The sequence below is a fragment of the Rhinatrema bivittatum genome, chromosome 5 (assembly GCF_901001135.1).
Source record: "Rhinatrema bivittatum chromosome 5, aRhiBiv1.1, whole genome shotgun sequence".
NCBI lineage: Eukaryota > Metazoa > Chordata > Amphibia > Gymnophiona > Rhinatrematidae > Rhinatrema > Rhinatrema bivittatum.
In genome coordinates this window covers 111104601-111129854 of record NC_042619.1, presented here as the reverse complement: position 1 = coordinate 111129854, position 25254 = coordinate 111104601, and the positions used below count along the sequence as shown (strand labels likewise).

The 25254-nt window shown below is 42.4% G+C and overlaps 1 protein-coding gene across 2 annotated transcripts in view; it reads left to right on the top strand.

The window, feature by feature from the left end:
- Positions 1–25254, top strand: part of POSTN (periostin) — a 164940-nt gene that overhangs the window by 93239 nt on the left and 46447 nt on the right. For both annotated transcript variants that reach the window (XM_029602743.1, XM_029602744.1), the window contains exons 14-18: positions 501–603; positions 12104–12171; positions 14699–14744; positions 17719–17805; positions 22584–22649. In XM_029602743.1, the coding sequence (XP_029458603.1) occupies positions 501–603; positions 12104–12171; positions 14699–14744; positions 17719–17805; positions 22584–22649 (370 nt within the window). The remainder of the gene's footprint in view (positions 1–500; positions 604–12103; positions 12172–14698; positions 14745–17718; positions 17806–22583; positions 22650–25254) is intronic.

Below are 25254 nucleotides of genomic sequence, written 5' to 3'. Positions count from 1 at the left end.
TAATTATGAATGTCATGTCTAGAAATGTGCTGTCATTTTAAAATAGCATAAAATCATCAATGATACTTATGATTTTGTTTAATTTCTCATCAGTAAAATTACACACAAAAATGGAAATATTTATTGCTTTTATGGCGTTTTAGAATATGATGAAGTGCTTTAGCATGAACTATTGAAAACTTTAGTAAAGTGCACATTGTAAAAATATAGCATGGCTAAAATGAAACAAACAAAACATATTATATACATTGGAAAGTAAACCGATATGAATAATATGAATCTGAAATGATTTTATGATGCAAAATGATTTTTTTTCCATGCATAAACCTGGTCATGACCATCTGTTAATGCTTACAGATTCTGCGCCAATACAGAATCAACTGCGCAGAAACTGCTTGATTTAGCATAAACTATCTTTATATCAATAAACTAATAAATTAATTTCTATTTGCTCTAGGTTATAATTTTAAGTACAATTCTATTGCCTTTTGTTTCCATAGATAAATGATACAGTTTCTATAAATGACGTTCAATCAAAGGAATCTGATGTCATGACAAGAAATGGTGTCATTCATGTTGTAGATAAATTGCTGTTCCCAGCAGGTCAGTGTTGTTTAATATGAAAATTAATATCTTCAGCACATAAACAAAATCTGATGACTATTCAGAATATTGATGGTATGTTTAGTGTTTGGGGCCATGACAAAACAACTCCAAGTGAAAATTGTGCTAAAGTTTGACTTGATATCTTGGAACACAGCCACCAAATAGAGAATGTTTAATGAAAATAGTGAGATTAGTGTCTTTTCAGTGTTTACCCTAATGCATAGCTATCCATGATGGTTAAATGAGGAAAATTACTGTCTCTCTGTCTTTGCTGTTTACCATGAATCTGTCCCAGACACAAATCTTTGATCACTTAAATGCTGGCTTCTGGTTTTCTTTTTTGGATAGGTTCAATTAGGTTTACTGCAGCAAGCAAAGGTCAGTCAAGAACATCAGAATTCAAAATAGAGTTACACTGTACCTCAGCCACCATAGACAGATATTTATCTAGTCTGATCTTAAAAACCTCCAATGAAGGAGATTTCACTGCTTCCCTAGGTAACACGTTAAAGGGCTCAACCACTTTCAAAGTTAAAACAAAGTTCTTACCAATATTTGTAATGAATCTTTCTTCTACAATTTAGGTTTAAACCCGTTATAATGGCAATAGATAAATGATCACTATCCTGTTTGGGCTGAATTTTCAGAACCGTTTCTGTGCATAAAACCTAGGTTTGCATGAGTAAATAGATACTAGAAAACAGCCTGGAACACAGTGCATGTAAAAGTATCCTCATAACCTGGTGCACTGGAGGCAGGTGTTATAGATGGCAGAGGTAGGATTTATACACATTGGGCCTGATTTTCAAAAGCATTTGTATGTGTAAAACTGCACTTTACCCATATACGTGGATTTTTCAAAATTGCTACAATATATGCTATGGAATTGTCCATAGGATTTACCCATGTAAATGCACTTTACACATATAAATGGATTTTAAAAATTGCTATGATAGTATGTTATATTTACACATGAAACTCCTTTCAAATGTTTCCTCCATACTATTGTATTTTACAAAGTATGCCCACAAAAGGTATGCCCTCTGAAAAACTTTGTGTAGGTGAGTTTATACATGTACCAGGGTAATTAAACAAGCTTTTTCAAAGGAATTTATGCTCATAATTAGTATAAAGTCTGAGTGTAACTTTACCCCAACCTACACAGTTATAAAATAACCCTCTCTATGATCTCTTTTGTGGCAACTTTCAAATCCGTGCATTTTGATGCAAAATCTGCAGGTACGTTTACCCAAATGCTTGACATCAGTTCTCAAAAGGAAAGTACATGTGTACTTTCCCTTTGAAAATTCTCTAGGGAAACACCAAGATTTGTCTCTGCTTTTTCTGTGGATACTTATTCTCTAAAAAATAAAAATAATAAATACATGTTGTTGCCTCCCATGAACTATTATTACTGCTATTACTCATAGGGGCGGATTTTCAGAGCCCTGCTCGCCTAAATCCGCCCAAAACCGGGCGGATTTAGGCGAGCAGGGCCCTGCGCGCCGGTGAGCCTATTTTACATAGGCTCACCGGCGCGCGCAGACCCCGGGACTCGCGTAAGTCCCGGGGTTCTCCGAGGGGGGGCGTGTCGGGGGCGTGTCGGGGGCGTGTCGGGGGCGGGCCCGAACCGCGCGGCATTTAGGGGGCGTGCCGGGAGCGTTTCGGGGGCGGACCCGGAGGCGTGGTTACGGCCCGGGGTGGCCTGGGGGCGTGGCTGCGCCCTCCGGACCCGCCCCCAGGTCGCGTCCCAGCACGCAGGAGGCCCGCTGACGCGCGGGGATTTACGCCTCCCTCTGGGAGGTGTAAATCCCCCGACAAAGGTAAGGGGGGGGGCTTAGATAGGGGGTGGGTGGGTTAGGTAGGGGAAGGGAGGGGAAGGTGAGGGCAGGGCAAAAGGAAGTTCCCTCCAAGGCCGCTCCGATTTCGGAGCGGCCTTGGAGGGAACGGGGGTAGGCTGCGCGGCTCGGCGCGTGCCGGCTATACAGAATTGATAGCCTTGCGCGCGCCGATCCAGGATTTTAGTGGATACTCGCGGCTCCGCGCGTATCTACTAAAATCCAGCGTACTTTTGCTTGCGCCTGATGCGCCAGCAAAAGTAGGCCTATTCGCATAGTTTGAAAATCTACCCCATAATTTCTTTAAAGCTACTAGGGATGTGAATCGTTTTCCATATCGTCTTAACGATAGAAATCGTGTGGCAGGGCAAGAAAATCGTCTTAGGCACGATTTTTTAGTTAAAAAATCGTTAAAAATCGTTTTTTTCCGATTAGTGCGCACTAACTGGGAGTTAGTGCGCACTAACTGAAATGATACAATTTGACACTTTTCAGGTCAGTTAAGGTCAGTTTAGGAATGAATATGTATTCCTATTGGCTGCCCTCTTATTTATTCATGTTACCAAGTTTCCTACTGACAGTATATGGGGATGGGAAATGGAAACAATTGGTAGCTTGACAAAACAAGTAATGTGATCAGTCAATGTGACTAGAACTTGTGCCCTAACCCTGATACCAGGGGTATTGTGATCTTCCTGCACACAGTGCCCTATCCCTATTAATACCAGGAGTGTTGTGATCTTCCTGCACACAGTGCCCTATCCCTAATACCAGGGGTGTTGTGATCTTCCTGCACACAGTGCCCTATTCCTGATACTGGGGGTGTTGTGATCTTCCTGCACACAGTGCCCTATTCCTGATACCGGGGGTGTTGTGATCTTCTTGCACACATCCCGATATCAGGGATAGGGCACTGCATGCAGGAAGATCACAACACTCCTGGTATTAATAGGGATAGGGCACTGCATGCAGGAAGATCACAACACCCCTGGTATCAGGGATAGGGCACTGTGTGCAGGAAGATCACAATACCCCGGAGGAGTGAGGGTCAGGCAGCTCCCCCCTGTCTGTGAAGCCAGCCTCTCACTAGTAATGCAGGGAGGGAGCTGTCTCAGACTTCACCATCCTCCCCCCCCCCCCTTACCCACACACCATTCACTAGCTGGGACATGGGGGAAGTCAGGAGTGAGGGTCAGGCAGCTCCCCCCTGTCTGTGAAGCCAGCCTCTCACTAGTAATGCAGGGAGGGAGCTGTCTCAGACTTCACCATCCACCCCCCCCCCCCCTCACCCACACACCATTCACTAGCTGGGACATGGGGGAAGTCAGGAGTGAGGGACAGGCAGCTCCCCCCTGTCTGTGAAGCCAGCCTCTCACTAGTAATGCAGGGAGGGAGCTGTCTCAGACTTCACCATCCTCCCCCCCCCTCACCCACACACCATTCACTAGCTGGGACATGGGGGAAGTCAGGAGTGAGGGTCAGGCAGCTCCCCCCTGTCTGTGAAGCCAGCCTCTCACTAGTAATGCAGGGAGGGAGCTGTCTCAGACTTCACCATCCTCCCCCCCCCCCTCACCCACACACCATTCACTAGCTGGGACATGGGGGAAGTCAGGAGTGAGGGTCAGGCAGCTCCCCCCTGTCTGCGAAGCCAGCCTCTCACTAGTAATGCAGGGAGGGAGCTGTCTCAGACTTCACCATCCTCCCCCCCCCCCCCTCACCCACACACCATTCACTAGCTGGGACATGGGGGAAGTCAGGAGTGAGGGTCAGGCAGCTCCCCCCTGTCTGTGAAGCCAGCCTCTCACTAGTAATGCAGGGAGGGAGCTGTCTCAGACTTCACCATCCACCCCCCCCCCCTCACCCACACACCATTCACTAGCTGGGACATGGGGGAAGTCAGGAGTGAGGGTCAGGCAGCTCCCCCCTGTCTGTGAAGCCAGCCTCTCACTAGTAATGCAGGGAGGGAGCTGTCTCAGACTTCACCATCCTCCCCCCCCCCTCACCCACACACCATTCACTAGCTGGGCCATGGGGGAAGTCAGGAGGGAGGGTCAGGCAGCTCCCCCCTGTCTGTGAAGCCAGCCTCTCACTAGTAATGCAGGGAGGGAGCTGTCTCAGACTTCACCATCCTCCCCCCCCCCCCCTCACCCACACACCATTCACTAGCTGGGACATGGGGGAAGTCAGGAGTGAGGGTCAGGCAGCTCCCCCCTGTCTGTGAAACCATCCTCTCACTAGTAATGCAGGGAGGGAGCTGTCTCAGACTGGTATCAGGGTTAGGGCACTGTGTGCAGGAAGATCACAACACTCCTGGTATTAATAGGGATAGGGCACTGTAAGAGATGACTGTAGTAGATTGAATAAAGATCTGATGTTTCTGCTCTCCTCACACCAAACAAAAACAACACACAAGCAGAGAAGCCCTTCTTACAAAGCTGAGCTAGTGAGTTAAGTAGGAGGAAAAGTAAGCATACTGGTGCCAGTGTGGCTACTTAAAAAATACACTTACCAACAATCAATTACATATATTTGAACTGTGTACAGTTCCAGCCAGGACCACCTTTCTAAAATGCACAGTGATTGGCAAATTCAACATGCACTAGCATTTCAGGTGCCTGCTAACAAAAATAATAAACAAACAAGTTCTAGTCACGTGAGTGCTGATCATTACATTACTTTTTTTGTCAAGCTTCCAACTGTTTCCATTTCACATCCCCCCAACCATATTGGTAACATCAATAGATAAGAGCACAGCCAGCCAATAGGAATACATACATACATATTCATTCCTAAGTGACCTTTACTGACCTGGGAAGTGTGAACACTTTGTTTCATTTTCTGTTGGTGTTCGTTAGTTTCCAGTTCCATTTCCCATCCCCCCAACCATCACCTCAGTGGTAACCTTGGTAACATCAATAGATAAGAGGGCAGCCAGCCAATAGGAACACATATTCATTCCTAACTGACCTTCAGTGACCTGGAAAGTGTTTATTTGTATCATTTTCAGTTAGTGCGCACTAAATCGAGTTAGTGCGCACTAACGGGGAGTTAGTGCGCACTAACACGATTTAACGATTTTTAACGATAAATCGTTAGAATTTCTATTGTATCGTGTTCTATAACGATTTAAGACGATATAAACATTATCGGACGATAATTTTAATCGTTGAAAAACGATTCACATCCCTAAAAGCTACTACATGTACTGTATATGCAGTGCTGTAGAAATACATATAGGAGACAGTCTCCTCTCTATAGAGCTTACAATAGGCCTAACCGCACCCCAGGAATGCCTCTGCAAACGTGGGTAAAAGTGAGCTTGTTCTGAAACAACACACCTACTTTTACATGCATTCAGGGTGGGCAAATTTTTATTTACCTGTATAAACAGCTATTTACATGGGTAAATGGCTTTTATTTATTTTTATTTATTTATTTCTTTTATATACCGACATTCGATTGAGATATCACATCAGTTTCCAGATAACTAAAAGAATAGGGTGGTAACAACCCTATTTTACATTATAACATGGTAATAAATATAACAAAAAATAACAGAAATAACAGAAATACATGGAACATTAGATTATAGTATATAACATATGTACATAAATGACTTGTTGATGAGGATAATTTAGGATTAAGGATGGCAGGGAGGGTTGAAAGGAGGGAGGAGGGGGGAGGGGGGAGGAGAGGGATAGGTGGGAGGATGGTAGAGATAGGGAGGGAAGAGGGAGGGGAGAGATGCTTGTGTAGTGGGTTTGGTGTGTTGCATTCGGGCAGGTTAAGTGTCAGGTGGGAAAGCTTTTAAAAACAGCCATGTTTTGAGGTGTTTTTTGAAGACTTGCAATGAGGGTTCATTTCTGAGACAGGTGGGGAGGGAGTTCCATAAGGTGGGGCCCGCTATTGTTATGGCTCGCTTGCGGGTGATGTTGAGGTGTGCAGATTTGAGATTGGGGACGGCTAGGAGGCCAGTGTTGGTGGATCTGAGGGTTCTTTGTGTGGGGTAAGGATGCATTGCGTTGTTTAGCCAGTTCATTTTGTTGTTGTTTATTTTTTTGTGCATGAGGGTGAGGGTTTTATACAGGATTCTTTGTGTAATGGGTAGCCAGTGGAGTTCTTTGAGAGTGGGTGTGATGTGGGAGGATTTTTTGTTGTTAGAGATGATTCTGGCGGCAGCATTCTGTAGAACTTGGAGGGGTTTGATGTGGATTTCTGGAAGGCCGAGGAGGAGGGAGTTGCAGTAGTCGAGTTTTGAGAATATAATTGATTGAAGGACTGTTCGGAAATCGTGTGCTTGGAGAAGGGGTTTGAGTTTTTTTAGTGTCTGGAGTTTTAAGAATCCATCCTTGATTGTATTGGAGATGTGTCGTTTAAAGTTGAGTTGGCTGTCGATTGTTACGCCTAGGTTTCTTGTGGACGGCGTGTGTGAGATTTGTGGCACTCCCGGGTTGATTGAGCTTCCTGGATGGTCAGAGGGGGTGCAATTGAGTGGATAAGAGGGACGGTCATCGTGGATGTGAATGATTTCTGTTTTGGCTTGGTTGAGGCATAGTGATAATTGAGATAGCAATTGGGATAAATTTGAGCTGAGTTTGTTCCATTTTTCCATGGTGAGTTGAATGGACTTGTTTATAGGGAGTAGTATTTGTATGTCGTCTGCATAGACGAAGTAGGTGAGATTTGCCTCTGAAAGGTATTTGCATAGTGGGAGGAGGTAAATGTTAAAGAGGGTTGAGGATAGGGAAGAACCTTGTGGGACCCCATGTGTGAGGGGCACTTGAGAGGATTCAGATGAGTTCGTCTTGACGATGTAAGATCTGTTTGAGAGGTAGGATTTGAACCATTTGATTGTGGTGTCTTGGAGACCAATTTATTTAAGTCTGGTGAGGAGTGTTCTGTGATTGATGGTGTCAAAGGTGGCTGATATATCAAGAAGTATCAGGAGGAACGATTTGCCTTTGTCGCGGCCTCTGAGGATGGTATCAGTGAGAGAGAGGAGGAGGGTTTCAGTGCTGAAGAATTTTCTGAAACCATGCTGTGCAGGCTGTAGAATATTATAGGTTTCAAGGTGGTCTGTAAGTTGATTGTTGACTGTTTTTTCGATGATTTTTGCTAGGAATGGGAGGTTAGAGACTGATCTGTAGTTTACTGGGTCTGATTTGTCGAGTTGAGGTTTTTTGATGATTGGTTTGATGATGGCGTTTTTGAGTTTTTCTGGGAAGATTCCTTGTTCTAGGGATAAGTTGATGATGTAGGTTATAAGTTTGACAATAATCTGATGAGTTTTAGGGTTTTGATGGGGATGGGGTCTAAGGGGTGGGATGCAGGGTTGGTTTTTTTGATGATAGGTTCAATTTCTGTGGAGGCAACGGGTGCGAATTGTGACCATGTGTGGATGGGAGGCGGGATGTCAATTGGGTTGTTGTGGGTTTGGGGAATCTTGGCAATGATGTTGTTAACTTTGTCCTTGAAGAATTGTGCTAATTTTTCACTGGAGATGTTGCTGGAGTTTGGCGTATTGTCGTTTTGGATGGGGTTGGTTAGGCCTTTGACATAGGCGAAGAGGGTCCTCGGGTTAAATTGGTAGTCATGAATTCTTGATGTGTAGAAATTGCGCTTTGCTGTGTTGAGGTCTGCTGTATAGTTGTGTAGTAGTGTTCTGTATTTGTCTTTCAGGTTTGAGGTGGGGTTTCGTCTCCACTGTTTTTCAGTTTGTCTCAGTGTTCGCTTTGAGGTTTTCAGTTCTGGGGTGTACCAAGGATCTCTTTGCTTTGTAGATTGTTTGATTTCCTTTCTTATCGTGGGACATAATGTATTGGCTATGTCTGCATTGATAGATATCCAGGAGTTTGTGGCTGTGTTGGCATCATTTAAGTTGATTGTTTTAGTGCCTCAGGTAACAGTTCGGCGATGTTTTCACTGGAGCATGGTTTGGTGAATTCGATGATTCGGTTGTCTGTTTTTAGTGGGTTCGATTGGAATTGAAGCTTGGTTTGGATGAGGCTGTGGTCAGACCATGGGGTGGGGGTTGTAGAGGGTGGTCCAGTTGCAGATATTTTGTTGTTTATGAAGATTAAGTCCAGGGTGTGGCCCGATTTTTGAGTGGGCGTGTTGATGATTTGGGTGAATCCAATGGCAGACATGGTGGATAGGAGTAGTTCGCTTGTGGGAGAAGGAGGATGGGTGTCGATATGGAGGTTGAAGTCTCCTAGTATGATGGCGGGCTCTTGTAGGTTTATGTGGGTTGTGATGGATTCAATCAGGGGGGAAAGGTTGTGCTGTAGGCAACCAGGTGGGGCGTATAGGAGGAGTATTTGGAGATGTTTTGATTTGAATAGGTTGGTCTTGATAGGAGGTGGTAAGTTTAGGGAGTGGGAAGAAAATTTATGTTTTTTGTGAGCTAGGAATAGTAGGCCACCTCCCTTTCTTTTGCTTCTGGGTATGGAGAAAATATTGTATGTGTTTCTGGGCAGTTGATTGAGTAGGACTGTGTCAGAATGTTTCAGCCAGGATTCGGTTATACAGAATATGTCTGGTTGGTCGTCTGTGAGTATGTCATGGATGATTGGGATTTTTTTGGTGATCGACTGTGCATTGATGAGGAGTAGAGTAATGAGAGTGATTGTGGTATAGGGTATGTTAGGGTTGGTGTGAATTTTGGTGAGGCGTCTAGTGGTGGGTGTGGCTTTAGGAGTATGGTGGTGGTTGTGGTGATGGGGTAGTTTGGGGATGTATTGGGTTGAGGCCATTGTGTGTATTTTTTGTGTGAAGGATGTTTTGAATTTTACTCTCTCCACATGTATTTGAATGTTACTGTCGAGTCATCCTTTCTAGTATAAAATCACCTAATCGCAAAGCTCATGTTATCTAGACCTGTTATCATTCTTATAGTTCACTTTTGAACTTCTTCCATTTGATCAAATCCAACAGTAATTGGGTTATGTGATGCTCAACATCCTGAGGTCTTATCTTCAAAAGCATTTAGCTGGATAACGAAGATGTTATCTGGCTAAATGAAGATTTGGGCCCTTATCCAGCTAAATTCCAGCCAATTAATAAGTTAGGTAGCTAGAATTTAGCTGGATAAGTTGGGGCATTCCAGGGGCGTAACTGAGAGGAGTTGAGTTAAGCTGCATAACTTATCCAGCTAACTCTGGTTTGCCCAAAGGGTTTCCTAAAGTTATCCAGATAAACTTATCTAGTTAACTTTAAGATAGCTGGATATATTCAGTGGTATGACTATATGGGCAAAGTTAGCTAGATAAGTTTATCTAGTTAATTGGCCAAGTAGAACAGTGGCTAATATGGTCCTCTCTAACCAGACTCCCAGGCTCAGGGTTCCCTCCTCTACCTTCCCTTCCTTCACTTATAATCCCTCTTTATGCCCCCTGGTACCCCTTTCTCCCTAGTGACATAAATATGACCCAGTGACATGATGTTGGATAAGCAGATAGTGAAGCTTCTTTATTTTAACAACGAATCTCATTATTCTTCACTGGGGTTTATCCGGGATTTCCATAAAATTAGATTTCGTTGGTTACCACTTCACTATGGGAGGTGACTTCCTGACCCACCAAGGAGCAAAGAGAGAGATCAATCTCCCTTTAACTTTTTAAACAGGCAGTAGTGATGACTTATTGCTGGTAAGGAGGTCCATCTAGCCACTGAAGGGCCCATCCCCTACAGTGATAAAGCAAGTGATGGCCAGACTCTCTAAGTTCAGGAGTTTTGTGTCTTGTTCACTTCAACAGTGCATAGAGGACTCCCCCTCCCCCCCCCCACCCAATTTAAGGTTGCACGAGCAGGTTAAACCTGCCTTGTGTCATCACAAGTAAACATCAAACAACTTTTTCATTGGATGACAACATAACAAAATGCATTCAACCACACACATGCCCAAATGAACCTCCAGTCTCCACCACTTTCAAAACTGCAACCCTCCTCAGACCTGCCTATCTTTATGGACCTTAGTTCCCTGACAATCAATGTCTTTGCCAAGTTTCAAGAGTGGGATAGCTGGGATATACTGGCGGCAGTCAGAGAGGAAAAATAGGCCAAACTTTAAATGCACTGCTGGTTCTGCTTCAGCCCATACGTCTTCTGAGCACACAAGATTATGCAGCCAGCCCATCCCCCTCCAGCCCCCTCAGATGTAGGTTTTCAGCCTGGAAAATGGCCCTCCAGCCTGTGTGTTTCAAAATCTAAACAGCTTTGGCATTTATGATCTTCCCTCAACTGATATCACATTAGAATGAGTCGGTCAAAATATATAGTGAACCAGTAGTCTTTCATCAATGACTCTACTATTGTTGAGTAGTTAGTCAGCCTTTAATAAGTATCTTCATTTTATCATTATTAAGCATATATAATTGAAATGAAACCTTTATTTTTAGAGGTCCATATTCAGCCGCTGTGTGAATTGGCTAGTTAGCTGCATACATTTATCTGTCTAACTTAGCCTATATATTTAGCAGGGCAGCCGTGCCACTGAATATATATACCTATCTTAAAATTATCTGGATAAGTTTATCCTGCTAACTTTAGGACAGGTGCATGGACCAATGAAAGTTAGCCAGATAAGTTATCTGGCTAACTCTTAACATCCTACCCGTTATGCCCATTCTCCTCCCACCACTTATCTGGCTGAGTGGCAGCCACTCACCATGGCCAAATATTTAAACCATACCACTTAGCTGCATAAGTTGGAACCTATCCAACTAAGGGGGTCATTTACTAAAGGTTTTCTCCCATTTTGTGTCTATGGGAAAAATGCTTAGAAAATGACCCCCTAAGTGGCCCTGAATATCGCCCTCCTAATTTCAGAATTTCTGTACTATTTCTGTACTATTATGCCAATGTTAAAAAAATGAAAATTGTGAAAGATGAATTAACATGCCTAATACACCTGATTAAGGGCAGTAGTTTATAAAACAAACCCAGAAGTCATATGGATTTTTAATATTTAATTTCAATCATTTAATTCCAAAAACGTGAATGGAAAAACAAATGAAACATGCTACAAATTTAAAACAATCTTATTTGAATGTACCTGCTCATGGAAATAGCTACATGAAAGGTCAAGAGAAATAAACTGTGCTATTAATTTCCTTGGTAATATATGCAGAATTCATAAAATTCTAATCAGAGAAAGATTTGCATCTTCTCAGAAGTGGTATTATTTACCTTTTTCAAATCTGTTTATCATTGCAATTATTCATTTTTTAAGCAATAAAATGAACTTGTATTCCAGAAAAGAACAAAAAAACCCATAGAAAATGACATCTATTTTGATTAAAATAGGAGAACTAAGAATAAGATGAAAAGAAGATTCAATAGAACCAATAAATTAAGAAGGGTGAGGTCATAAAGGCTGAAAATTTCAATTAAATATGAATGAAGGCTTGTGGCATTATATTCTTAGTTGAACATTTTCCAATTGAACAGGAAGCCAAAAGCAACTGGAGAACACTAAAGGAGTAGAGAGGTGGAACTAAGGGGGCAGGATGCCAGCAGGGAAGTCTAGTTAGGATTAAAATGAGCAATGTTGATCAAGTATCATTTCTGCTTTAAATTGTAAGGTATCTCTAAATGTAGACAAGTTCATCAGTTTTATTGCCTTTCTTCCATTAATTTATCATATATTTTCCTTTCCACAGATGTGCCTGTTGGAAATGAGGAACTCTTGGCAATTCTCAATAAACTGATTAAGTATTTTAAAATTAAGGTACTGCAATTTGTTAGCAATGCTGAGTAAATATTACCACATCCCCATGATTATTGTGCAGAAGGTTTTTACTAATTGATAAAGGACTCACATTTCTGTGTTTGATGTGCTCCAAGGTTTGCTGTTCAATGGAATATTACTCATATGACCTTCCAAATTCTTCCTCTGTCAAACAGATATTTTGAAGATAATAAGGGGACCAGACCTATTTTCTTAGTAAAATGATGAATTTCTGGACAGGACAACACAGAAGCTTCTTAAAATATATTGCTATTTCTTGTGGCATTTTAATTTAATATAAAAGTACCTTTGTAGCGGGATCTGCATCTGAAGTTAATAATACAATGTAGAGACCTTTTGAAACTATTCAGATTAAACCTGCATGATTTCCAGGTCAGAGAGTTTCAGTTTCACCATAATAAATTCAATTCCTTCTAGCTCCTGTGTAAATCTAATGTATGTTGAACTTAAATTGATATACGTAAAGATAAATGCTGTTTTTGAATAGATAGTCAATTTCATATTTCCTAGCGTGTAGCAGATGGACTCAAAACAAATGGGTTACGGCCGGGGCCAGAACCCATTTGTTTTGAGTCCATCTGCATACACTAAGGAAAAGGAGATTACCAGGTAAGTAATCTTAACACTTTCTAACCTTGAAACATCATGAACAATTCTTAAATGTTGTAACCCTTATTTAAATAGGAATTTGCCCAGGCACCATACAAGTATATACAGATATAGCATGCATTTGTGCAAAAAAGCTTACAAAGTAAGGCCTAGATTCATCAAAATGCTATAAATTTCACATGAATTGTGCCCGCGATAAAAAAAAAAAAGGAGGCATGGGTGATTTTTGACTTACTGCAATGTGTGCTATTTTAGCAGAATAAATAAATAGAGAGAAAGAAAGAAAGAGAGCAAGAGAGAGAGAGAGAGAGACTCTTTATAAGGCTCGCATAGTCAACTAGGGATGTGATTCGGGCTTCGGACGATTGAAAATATCGTCGATATTTTCAAAATCGTCAGAAATCGGGGGCTCCCCCAAAACGATAGGAAAACCCCACGATATTGTTCGTGGGGGTTCTCTTATCGTTTTGGGGGAGGGCGGGAAAAACGGCACACAAAAATAACACCTAAACCCATCCCGACCCTTTAAAACTAAAACTAATCCCTTTGCTTCCCCCACCCTCCCGACCCCCTCAAAAACATTTTACAGGTACCTGGTGGTCCAGTGGGGGTCCCGGGAGTGATCTCCCGCTCCCGGGCCGTCGGCTGCCACTAATCAAAATGGCGCCGATGGCCCTTTGCCCTTACCATGTGACAGGGTATCCATGCCATTGGCTGGCCCCTGTCACATGGTAGGAGCACTGAATGGCCCACGCCATTTTTAAAGATGGCGCCAGCCATCCAGTGCTCCCTCCATGTGACAGGGGCCAGCCAATGGCACGGATACCCTGTCACATGGTAAGTGCAAAGGCCATCGGCGCCATTTTTATTAGTGGCAGCCGACGGCCCGAGAGCGGGAGATCGCTCCCGGGACCCCCACTGGACCACCAGGTACCTGTAAAATGTTTTTGGGGGGGTCGGGAGGGTGGGGGAAGCAAAGGGATTCGTTTTAAAGGGTCGGGGTGGGTTTTTGTTTATCGGCTCGGGCGCAGCCGATAAATAAAACCGCGATCGGGCCCAATGAAAAAAACCCACATGTGAATCGGACATCCGAACTGATTCCGGTTTCGATTCACATCTCTATAGTCAACTATTTATACCACTATAGAAGGATCATCTATTAACTCGAGGTGAGGATTTGGTGATGGACTAAGTTTTTGGGGCCAGTTTTATATGCACTAGCAGATGTGCAAACAGTATAGTACACATCAGTGAAGATCTGATGTGATATGGAATGAGGAAAGATACACAAAGATGGGATTTTTACACTGATGTGTACTCTGCTGTTCACACTTACTTCTGCTCAGCGGCTGACATAAGCTGTGCGCTCTGGCCCACTGTCGACGCGTGCTTTCCCCGGACAGCACAAAATGGTGCAGTCCTGGCCAGCCCTCGCCCCATCCCCTGCCCTGATCCGACCCCGCCCCTAGCCTGCCCCTTTTGAAGCATCCGGCATTTCTGCAAGTACCAGGAGATACGCGCTAGGCCGGGCCGTTTTTAAAATGCACTTGGCTTGCACTCGGTCCAGCCACGTCCATATCACCTGATTTTTGCATGTGTGTGGTTTTTTAAATGTACTTGATATCTTTAAATTTTCAAATGTATGCATGTAATTTTTCTGAAATGTGTATACATATTAGCAGATATAAATGTGTATAGGTAGTTTAGGTGGGTTAATTTTCAAAGGAAATTTGTGTGCATATTCTTCCTTTCAAAATTGGTGCAAAATCTGAGGTTTATGTGAGCTATTACAAAATTAACAACATTATGTATATGCAAAATAATTTTAAAAATTGGAACACTATTGTATTTTTTTCTTAATATAAAATGCATATCCTATTTTGTTCCCTGTTTTCAGTTTGTTCGTGGCAGTATCTTTAGAGAAATCCCTACAACCTTTTACAGTAAGTGCATTGTAATGTTTTTCTCAAAGCTGGAAAGCATCATTTAAATAATTTAGATGGTCTATTAGGCACATTAAAATGCTGCAATAACCCCACATTTTAATATAAGTAAATTCCTTTCAGGTTCACTAAACTGCAGTACATCCCATGTTGATGCCAGGAAAGTGTGTTTCTATGCCTGGAAAACTTACAGTTTTATCAGTCACAGCAACATCTGTTCCCAGCCCTGGCACATGTGATCTTAGGCCATCAAGCCCCAAGGGATTGTCATCCCCCACTATCTTCCAAAGTCAACTTTTGGATGTATATGAGGGTCAAAGTAAAAGATTTTCTTGGCCTTCTGCGCCCGTCAAGAAAACCCTGGCCCATGATGATAATGAGGGGTTTCAGGCAGGGCCGGTGCTAGAATTTTTGCTGCCCTGTGTGAAATATTACTGTGCTGTCCACCTCCTCGTTTTTTGTTGGGTTTTTTTCACACAGAATACCCCACCTCAATTAAACATGCAGATCACAGACTCACCAAATTCAGAATAAAGAGACTATAAACTATAAACAGAAAATGAACCGGAAACCACAAACTGCAACAAGCCAAACTCTGTATGCAGTGCAGCAATGGAGAAACAGAAGCATCACCAGTCCTCATAAATCATTTATCAAATAAGAAAATCACGGATTATAAATCAATCATATTAGTAAAACCATACTTGGAAATATTCTTTTTATAATGATCTAAGGAACAGAATAACATCCAATAATTAAGAGCTTATACAACATTTTAAAATTTTCCCAAATTATTTCAAAATGGCAGACACAGACATTCAATAAGTAAAACTAATAAGGATGGAAAATTCACCACTCTCCAAACCTGAAAAGTTTTTATTTCAGTCATCCTGAGTAAGGCATGGATTAGTGAAGTGGCACAAATTGTGTTCACACACACACACACACACACACACACACACACACACGCAGGCTCCCATTCTTAAAAAACCCCAGACAGGTTCCCATTCACACACACATACACCCCAAACATGTTTCCATACACACAAACACACCCCTAGCTAGGTTCCCATACACACACACACACACACACACATACATACACCAGACGGGTGCCCATACACATACATACCCCAGACAGGTTCCCATTCACACACACACACACACACACACACACACACACACACTCATACACACCAGACAGATACCTAATCCCCCCGCACACACACACACATCCCAGTCAGGTTCTCATGCACACAGAAACACACACATACACACCAGACAGGTTCCTATTCACATATTCCCCCCACCAGTCAGGCTCTCATTCACATACCCCTCCCCACAGTCAGGCTCCCATTGTCATACTCCCCCCCCCCCCCCCCCCCCAGTCAGGCTTTCATTCACATACCCACTCTCTAGTCAGGCTCTCATTCACATACCCCCCCCCCCCCCAGTTAGGCTCCCATTCACACACACCACACCCCCAGGCTCTCATTCATACACACCACACCCCCACACCCCAGTAAGGCTCTCATTCATTTATTCATATACCACCGGAAGCCATTCTGCTGCTTCTCCTGGTGTGCTAGCCCATGCGCTGATCAAACCATGGTGTCTAACAATCCAGCATGATGTACCCACGAATGTCGATATATAAAAGCCAATAAATAAATAAATAACACTTCTTCTATGCTGATCCCATGCATCGCGAGATCAACAGAAAAAAATGTGCCAGCCGCACATCTTCTGGACAACAAACACCAGCTCCGAGAAGGAGAAGGAGAATGGACTCCTTCTTTCCTCAGCTGCCGATTGGATGGGGTCCACCGGCAGTCTCATGGGCCGATTCCTCTTCCGAGCCACCAGTGAGATGAGGTCCACCGGTGACCTCACAGGCCAATTCCTTTTCTGGGTCACCAGTGAGATAGAGTCCACTAGTGGCCTCTCCCTGCTCCCAACGCTGTCCCACCAGGTGTGCCGCCCTCTGCAATTGCACAGTTTGCACACCCGGTGTCCCCAGGCCTTGTTTCAGGGGATTTAGGGGTTAGACAAGGTACAGTGGGGGTGAGGTTGCCAGCTGGGGGGGGGGAGGGGTTGGGCTCTTTTTTGAGGAGGGGAATTTTTATTTTGCCACATTGCCAACTGAGGTTGCTTCTGGGTGGAGGGACAGTCTCCCAGGACTTGACAGCCCTTTAATAGCACTGACCGATGAGGGAGTACCCTGAGAGCACTGGCAGACACCTCTTGAGATGTAGCTAACTTTCCACAGATTATCATGAATCTTGAAGTTTATCATGATCCACATTGCTCCATTTTAATATTCATAAGTTGCTTTCATGCATTTGCATGCGATGCAGCCACTGCTATTACTAGCAACAGTAGTGTGGAATAGACTTAGTTTCTGGGTACTTGCCAGGTTCTTATGGCCTGGATTGGCCACTGTTGGAAACAGGATGCTGGGCTTGATGGACCCTTGGTCTGACCCATTATGGCATGTTCTTATGTTCTTATGAATATTCTTGTTACACTGGGCCATTTTAGTTTTAACACATGTTGCTAAGTTATTGCAGCTTAGTAAATAGGCTCCTAAGGGTCTTTTTCTTTTATTTCTGAATCAAAATATGTGCATAATGTATTTTGAAATGCCTTTTCCTGAGTAGCTCATGCCATTAAGAATCTCAATAAATTGGGCTGTTGCTGTGCTGAACCTCGATAGAACCCACTGTACATATCATTCTAATAAATGTAATGAATGGCTTGAGGATGACTTGGGAAAGAAGTTTAGTGAAAAAAAAGGATACTTTTAGAACTTAAGATGGGTAAATTAATAATAAGATATCAAAAGATCTAATATTATTGAAGTTCCTCTCTCAAATTTATTGTCAGCTATCACACTCTCCTCCCTCATAAAATGATTATTGTTTTTGGGTTGTATTATCCAAATAAAATTTACATGTTACACATGTCCTTTCAGCTACCAGGATTATAACCAAAATAATTACTACAAAACCTGAAATTAAGATAATTGGAGGAGGTAGTGTGCACACCATCATTAAAGAAGGTAATTAATCTTGTCATGTTTTCAATGTTGGACCACATTTCTGTTATGTTTTTATCAAGTACTGCTGTCTTTCTTACACATGGACTCCAAACAGGTTTGAATAAAGAGTAATCATTTTGCATTCTAGCTATGCTTTAACAAATGAACTCAGAGCTGGCTCAAGGCCTTTTGGCACAGTATGCAAATTTGAATTTACTGCTCTTGTGGTTCATACTAGCTCTCAGACAATGGATGCAATGGCTGCCAGCTCAGTAGTCTTTCTATGCCCCCACATTGATTCTAGGCAAACAGGCTGATGTGCTAAACTCATTATTGGCCCATATTAATTGCACACAAATTAATTCAGAGGTAAATTTCTCACATTAACGAATATGATGATTATCACAAAAAATAAATTACCTTTTCCTTCCTATGATAGTGACGCTTCATTGATTTTCAAATATTTTAATGTACATTATTTTTCCATGCAGATATAGAAAATGAACTGATCTACATGAACTATGCAGTTCATTACTTAGTTTTGTATAGATGTTGTGCCAAAGTTTGTGGTAGCTTAATAACATGAGCTAAAATGACAAATAACATGCAGAAAATTTTGGTAATGGAACAGCATGCATTTTTACCACACATTACCACGCTTGCAAACTTTGCCACAAGTTAATACATTTGCCTGTTAATAATGTGTGTGGTCTTGCTGCTGGTGTAATGTGAACACCCTTCTGCACTCTGCTACAAAGCTAGTCATGACTTACCTTATTCTCTTATTTTCTTAGTTTTTTTAATTCCAGCATATATCACCCCATTATTCATTTATTTAACTTTTTACAATGTTCAAAACTACTGTATACCAGCTCATTTTATACCAACTTGATGAAAGGAGTTTAGCTTTCAACAGGTAGTCACAAAAAGATTAAGTTAGTCCAATTCAGTCACCAAAAGTCAATATACCCAAAGCTTCAATGCACCAAAAGATCAATAGAAATAATATTTGTTTCCAGAATGTTGTGTTCATGGACACCTGGGCTGAGGCAGGATTGATGCAACCTGCAGGGAGGGGACCTGCATGCTCCTCACCATTCTCTAACAACCGTCATACATGGCCGCAGGCAGCTAGAGAGCTCATGTGTGTAAGCTTAAGTAGCTGCTGGGCTGAATAATCATAGGTTGCAGGGAGAATTATAGAAGCGCTGTCACAGTGTGCGAACCAACTACTGTGTGAGCACTTATCTGTTTCCACGTGTGGCAACTGAGTGTGTATAATCCTGAAGGATTGCTCCAACACTGCGGTGTTTCGGAGTATTGGACTCCTTCCTCAGGGATCCTCCAGGTGGAATTATACTTGTGCTTGGAGCCTTTTAGTTGCAGACAATATGTGCGCTCGTGGAAAGTCGGTGCACTAAGATAGTGCAGCCTCAAGGCGACTCTGCTGCAAACTGACAGCAGAGTCGCCGTGAGGCTGCACTATCTTAGTGCACCGACTTTCCACGAGCGCACATATTGTCTGCAACTAAAAGGCTCCAAGCACAAGTATAATTCCACCTGGAGGATCCCTGAGGAAGGAGTCCAATACTCCGAAACACCGCAGTGTTGGAGCAATCCTTCAGGATTATACACACTCAGTTGCCACACGTGGAAACAGATAAGTGCTCACACAGTAGTTGGTTCGCACACTGTGACAGCGCTTCTATAATTCTCCCTGCAACCTATGATTATTCAGCCCAGCAGCTACTTAAGCTTACACACATGAGCTCTCTAGCTGCCTGCGGCCATGTATGACGGTTGTTAGAGAATACAAACATAGTTCTTTTCTTGGCCAAATCAGTGTTTATTTGATTGTTGTGTATTTTTGGCTTATATTAGAGTACCATATTTCTGCTCCTCACCATTGGCAGGAAGACCCAGACAAAGTAGAGGCCCAGCTGGAGCTTCGTCTTTACCAGCCCATGTTGCCCTCAGATTGAGCCTTTGGGTGCCAAGACCGGCAAGTCTTAGGTAGGGGCCTCTGCTGATGGTGGAAAGATTGGTCAAGGTAGGTGAGTCAGAGGAGATGAAGGTCAGGCATATTCAGTGGCAGGCAGTGGTCAGTGGCAGGTGGAGATCAAGCATATCCATGGGCAGGCAGTGGTCAGTGGCAGGCAGAGATCAGGCTGAGTTCAATACCAGGTATCCATTAGAAGAGAAAGGTGGAATAGATAGGCAGAGCAGGAGGGAGAGACAATGAGGGAGATGCTGAAGAACTGAAGAGCCGAAGGTGGACAATGAGGGAGATACTGAAGAACTGAAGAGCCGAAGATAAGGATACTGGAACTGAAGAACTGAAGATAAGGATTCTGGAACTGAAGAACTGAAGACAAGCATGCTAGAACAGGAGATAAGATGCTGAAGCAACATGCACTACTACCAGAGTAGGGAGACCTGTTGCTGAGGCGTTGGAGGAGTGTCAGCAATGGCCTTTTATAGGCCTTGGGTAGTGATGGTCAAGAAGAGGAGCCTCCAGTGCCTTCCTTCTATGGGCCCTTTAAATAAGGCATCATCAGGCATGCGCGTACTCTAGGAGGAACAGGACCAGCGGTTGTCGGTGGTGTCCTGCTGCGTGGACTGTTGGCAGCATGCTGCCACATTGATGTGCATTGGTTCACCGCGAAGATGCTGGAAGTGACTGTGCTGCATCGGAGCCAGTGAGAGAGGACCTGCCGGGGAGGCGAGTATGGTGGTTCGCGGGAGCAGCCCTCGGACCACCAATTGCAACACAGGTTATGATAGGATTCTGAAATGTTTTTCTGACTTGTCGATACCCTTGAATACAAATATTATTTTTATTGATCTTTTGGTGCATTGAGACTTTGGGTATACTGACTTTTGTTAATTGGAATGGTTATTTTAAGTCAGTAATGGCACTAGGAATTATAGAATTAAGTTAGTCCAATACATTAATAAGAATTGCAACATGTTTATTGATTTTTTTCTTCTACTTTTCTCACATATAAATCCCATGCTAGTGCAGTACAATGATTCACAAATAACTGCAAACTCACTTTAGTCCATTTCCACATGTGTATGTTCATAAAAATTTCAGAATAGAATATAACCTAATATGCACAACATAATTCTTTCCTTCTCTTATGACTTTATGATACTGAAGCTTTTTTTTTTTCCTATTGGAAAATGTATGGCCAGCTTTGTATGCATTAGGAATATGTCAAATATTTTTCTCCTTTTGGTACCTTAAACATAGACTCATTGCAAATAACGAATGTTCCTTATTGGATCATCTAGCACAAATTAATGCTCAGTTGCTATGTTAAGCAGTTTTTTCCTCTTTTTTTCTTTAAGTCATGATGTTACTTGTATGCCCTGGAATGCAGTACAAAAGTGCAAGCTCTTCTCTGGTGCTATGTTTTCTACATGTACAAATCTCTTGAAATTATTGAAATGAATGATTCTAGCCCTGAAACAAGGATACTTAGAATAAATTCTGTAAGAAATGGATCTAAATAAAAAATCTCCATTTCATTGCAATCCATTTTAAAATATTGCTCAGAGTCCTAATAGACCTGCCTGTAGGTCAGCCCAAGTCTTACCCAGGTTTTTGTTTACTGCCCATTGAAAGTGCCTGTTAAACTGTCGTGAAGACACCACAGGGCTAGTTTATTAAAGGTTTGTACCAGTTTTGTTTCACTGTAAAAAGTGCAGCAATTTTGTGCCAGTGTTTTCCCCATTAAAAATGCTGAGGTCTTTTTCCTGATAAATCTGAGGCATATTTTGCACCAGAATAAAACTAGCACAGACCCTTAAGAAATCAACCTCTATGTAAATTAGTACATCTTTTCTGTGCAATAAAATACCTTTATTTCCTTTGATCATCTTTTATGTTGCACTAGTTTAAAGAAAAATCAAAATGTTTGTTGTGAACTTTTCACAGAATTCATTAGTAATTTGTGGACTACCTTGTCATTCCTGTGCTAAATTTGCTTGCTTGGGTACTGCCCTAGTGAAGTACAGTGAACAGGCCCCAGTTTCTTAATAGATGAAATAAGCATCTGCCTAGGTTTGCCACAGTAAAAGGGTCAACTCCTCCTCCATCCTGGTGGCACTTTATTCTTAGTGCTTCCAATCTGAGCAGCAGTATCATATAAAGGGGTAGGACCAGGCCAACACTATTTTGAACACTGTAGAATCACTGTCAGTCCACCCTTTCACCTTTAAGAGGGTGGGTACAATGGGGTGCAGATCCTCTGGCTGAGTTACCCTTGAAATAGAAGGCCACCTTGTAGAAAAGGAGGCTCCATTTCACTGTGGCACTTCCAGAGGGAGGTGGGGGCCTAGCAACCACATCCTTGGAGGAAGAATTCCTTGCTCATGCACATATATACACACACACAGGGGTGCTAAGGAAGTAAATCCAGCCCTGACAGCAAATAAATTGCTGTTCACATTGAGAACACCACTATTTGTGGCAAATGCTATAGTGAGTCACCATCAATAAGTTTTTACTGCACTGAAATTGCAACAAATTATAGTGGTTCATTGTGAATGTTTTGTGCCAGACCTATGCTGAAATCTACAGCATTGAAAGAGGCATAATCTACCTGTTTCATTTTTGCTGCAGAAAAAATATGCAGTCCTAATAATTTCCCCACAGAAAACTAGAGCGATTGTTCTTCTGGTTTTGTGGAGATAACCCTGAAGTTGCAACATTACTTTTCATGGTACACTATTTTGGACCTATGCAATGATCAAATCATTTTGTTTTTGTAATTTCTTTATTTTTATTTCAGAGATACCCATTCAAACAATTTCCAAAGTCATTACTGGACCCCAAACAGTCCGAAAGGTCATTCAGGGTAAGTTACGGAAAGTGGCATCAGGTGTTTGTTATAAGTTAGTGGTAATGGGTAGGAACCTTAAAAAAATTGCACTCATACTTCAAGAGTTTTCAGGCTTCTTTGAAAATACTGGTGCTTTACATTATTATGTTGCTTTTATTTAAATTGTCTTTCCTCCCATTGTCTTTAGCAGATCAATTTGATCTTTTTTCAGGCCCTTTGTCTCATGAAGCTATTTATACAATGAGTTAGACTCTCATCATCTATGTAGAGACAATAAAGAAATCAAATATAGGAGAGCAAAAGAAAAGAGGTGTTAAAAAATGTATTAAGGATAAAAAGATAAAAGAAACAAAAATTAGAATCAATTGAAGGAAAATGGTATATATATATATATATATATATATATATATATATATATATATATAAATATAAATAGCAATGTAAGACTTCAGTTAATAACACAATGCCCAGATGGCCGGATGTTAGCCCAGATGTTAACCCAGAAATATGGGAAAAATCATCAGAGAAACCACAGCACAAAAATTATCCCGTATTACTATTAATGACTACTTGTATAAATATTTGTAGGACCAGTAAAGTATGCAGCCTGAATTTATAAAACAGTAGGCTGTTTTTGTAAATTTTTCTTTATGCAAGCAAAATATTAAAGAGTCAGAGTAAAAATCATATGCGAGTCACCTTCATCAAACACAATGTTCCAGAGAGCACTCATCTCCAAGCTTCATACAAAGTACTCCAACATGGTGCCGTGTTATGTCATAACTGCATCAGGGGGTTCACTACTTCATTCCCACATATATCATTGGGAGCCTGCAGTACAAATATCGGTAACATGCTATCTCACAAAGCCCACAGAGGATCTGATCACAGTTGTGCTGACATACTGGGCACACAAGTCTACAGTCCAGCTAGACCTAGCAAAGATGGCTCAGTGCTATCTTTCCTGACCATCAACAAGTATTCCTAGTGAATGTATGCTCTCAATGGCAGGGCATGTCACAAGCCCTCATTGCTCAAGGCCAGTGTTGATGGAAAGGCCGATCTTTTTGAAAATCAGTCTGCCTTTGCTTTGGTTTACAGAATTCCCATGTGAGTGGCAAGATGACGGAAAGCACCCTGAAGGCCTTGCTGCCACTCTTCTTGTCTGTCATGCCGCTAATATACCACCTTAGAAGCCCTGCTGCCACATGCCTACCTGCCATGCCCAAGATGCTACTACTGCTCTGCTTACTTGCCATATCCAAGATATACCACTTTATGGGTCCTGCTTATTCCACTCTGCCTTTCTGCCATGCTCTGTATGTTCTAGGGATGTGAATCGTTTTTCAACGATTAAAATTATCGTCCGATAATGTTAATATCGTCTTAAATCGTTATAGAACACGATACAATAGAAATTTTAACGATTTATCGTTAAAAATCGTTAAATCGTGCGCACTAACTCCCCGTTAGTGCGCACTAACTGAAAATGATACAAATAAACACTTTCCAGGTCACTGAAGGTCAGTTAGGAATGAATATGTGTTCCTATTGGCTGGCTGCCCTCTTATCTATTGATGTTACCAAGGTTACCACTGAGGTGATGGTTAGGGGGATGGGAAATGGAACTGGAAACTAACGAACACCAACAGAAAATGAAACAAAGTGTTCACACTTCCCAGGTCAGTAAAGGTCACTTAGGAATGAATATGTATGTATGTATTCCTATTGGCTGGCTGTGCTCTTATCTATTGATGTTACCAAGGCTAACACTGAGGTAATGGTTGGGGGGATGTGAAATGGAAACAGTTGGAAGCTTGACAAAAAAAGTAATGTAATGATCAGCACTCACGTGACTAGAACTTGTTTGTTTATTATTTTTGTTAGCAGACACCTGAAATGCTAGTGCATGTTGAATTTGCCAATCACTGTGCATTTTAGAAAGGTGGTCCTGGCTGGAACTGTACACAGTTCAAATATATGTAATTGATTGTTGGTAAGTGTATTTTTTAAGTAGCCACACTGGCACAAGTATGTTTACTTTTTCTCCTACTTAACTCACTAGCTCAGCTTTGTAAGAAGGGCTTCTCTGCTTGTGTGTTGTTTTTGTTTGGTGTGAGGAGAGCAGAAACATCAGATCTTTATTCAATCTACTACAGTCATCTCTTACAGTGCCCTATCCCTATTAATACCAGGAGTGTTGTGATCTTCCTGCACACAGTGCCCTAACCCTGATACCAGTCTGAGACAGCTCCCTCCCTGCATTACTAGTGAGAGGCTGGCTTCACAGACAGGGGGGAGCTGCCTGACCCTCACTCCTGACTTCCCCCATGTCCCAGCTAGTGAATGGTGTGTGGGTGAGGGGGGGGGGAGGATGGTGAAGTCTGAGACAGCTCCCTCCCTGCATTACTAGTGAGAGGCTGGCTTCACAGACAGGGGGGAGCTGCCTGACCCTCACTCCTGACTTCCCCCATGTCCCAGCTAGTGAATGGTGTGTGGGTGAGGGGGGGAAGGATGGTGAAGTCTGAGACAGCTCCCTCCCTGCATTACTAGTGAGAGGCTGGCTTCACAGACAGGGGGGAGCTGCCTGACCCTCACTCCTGACTTCCCCCATGTCCCA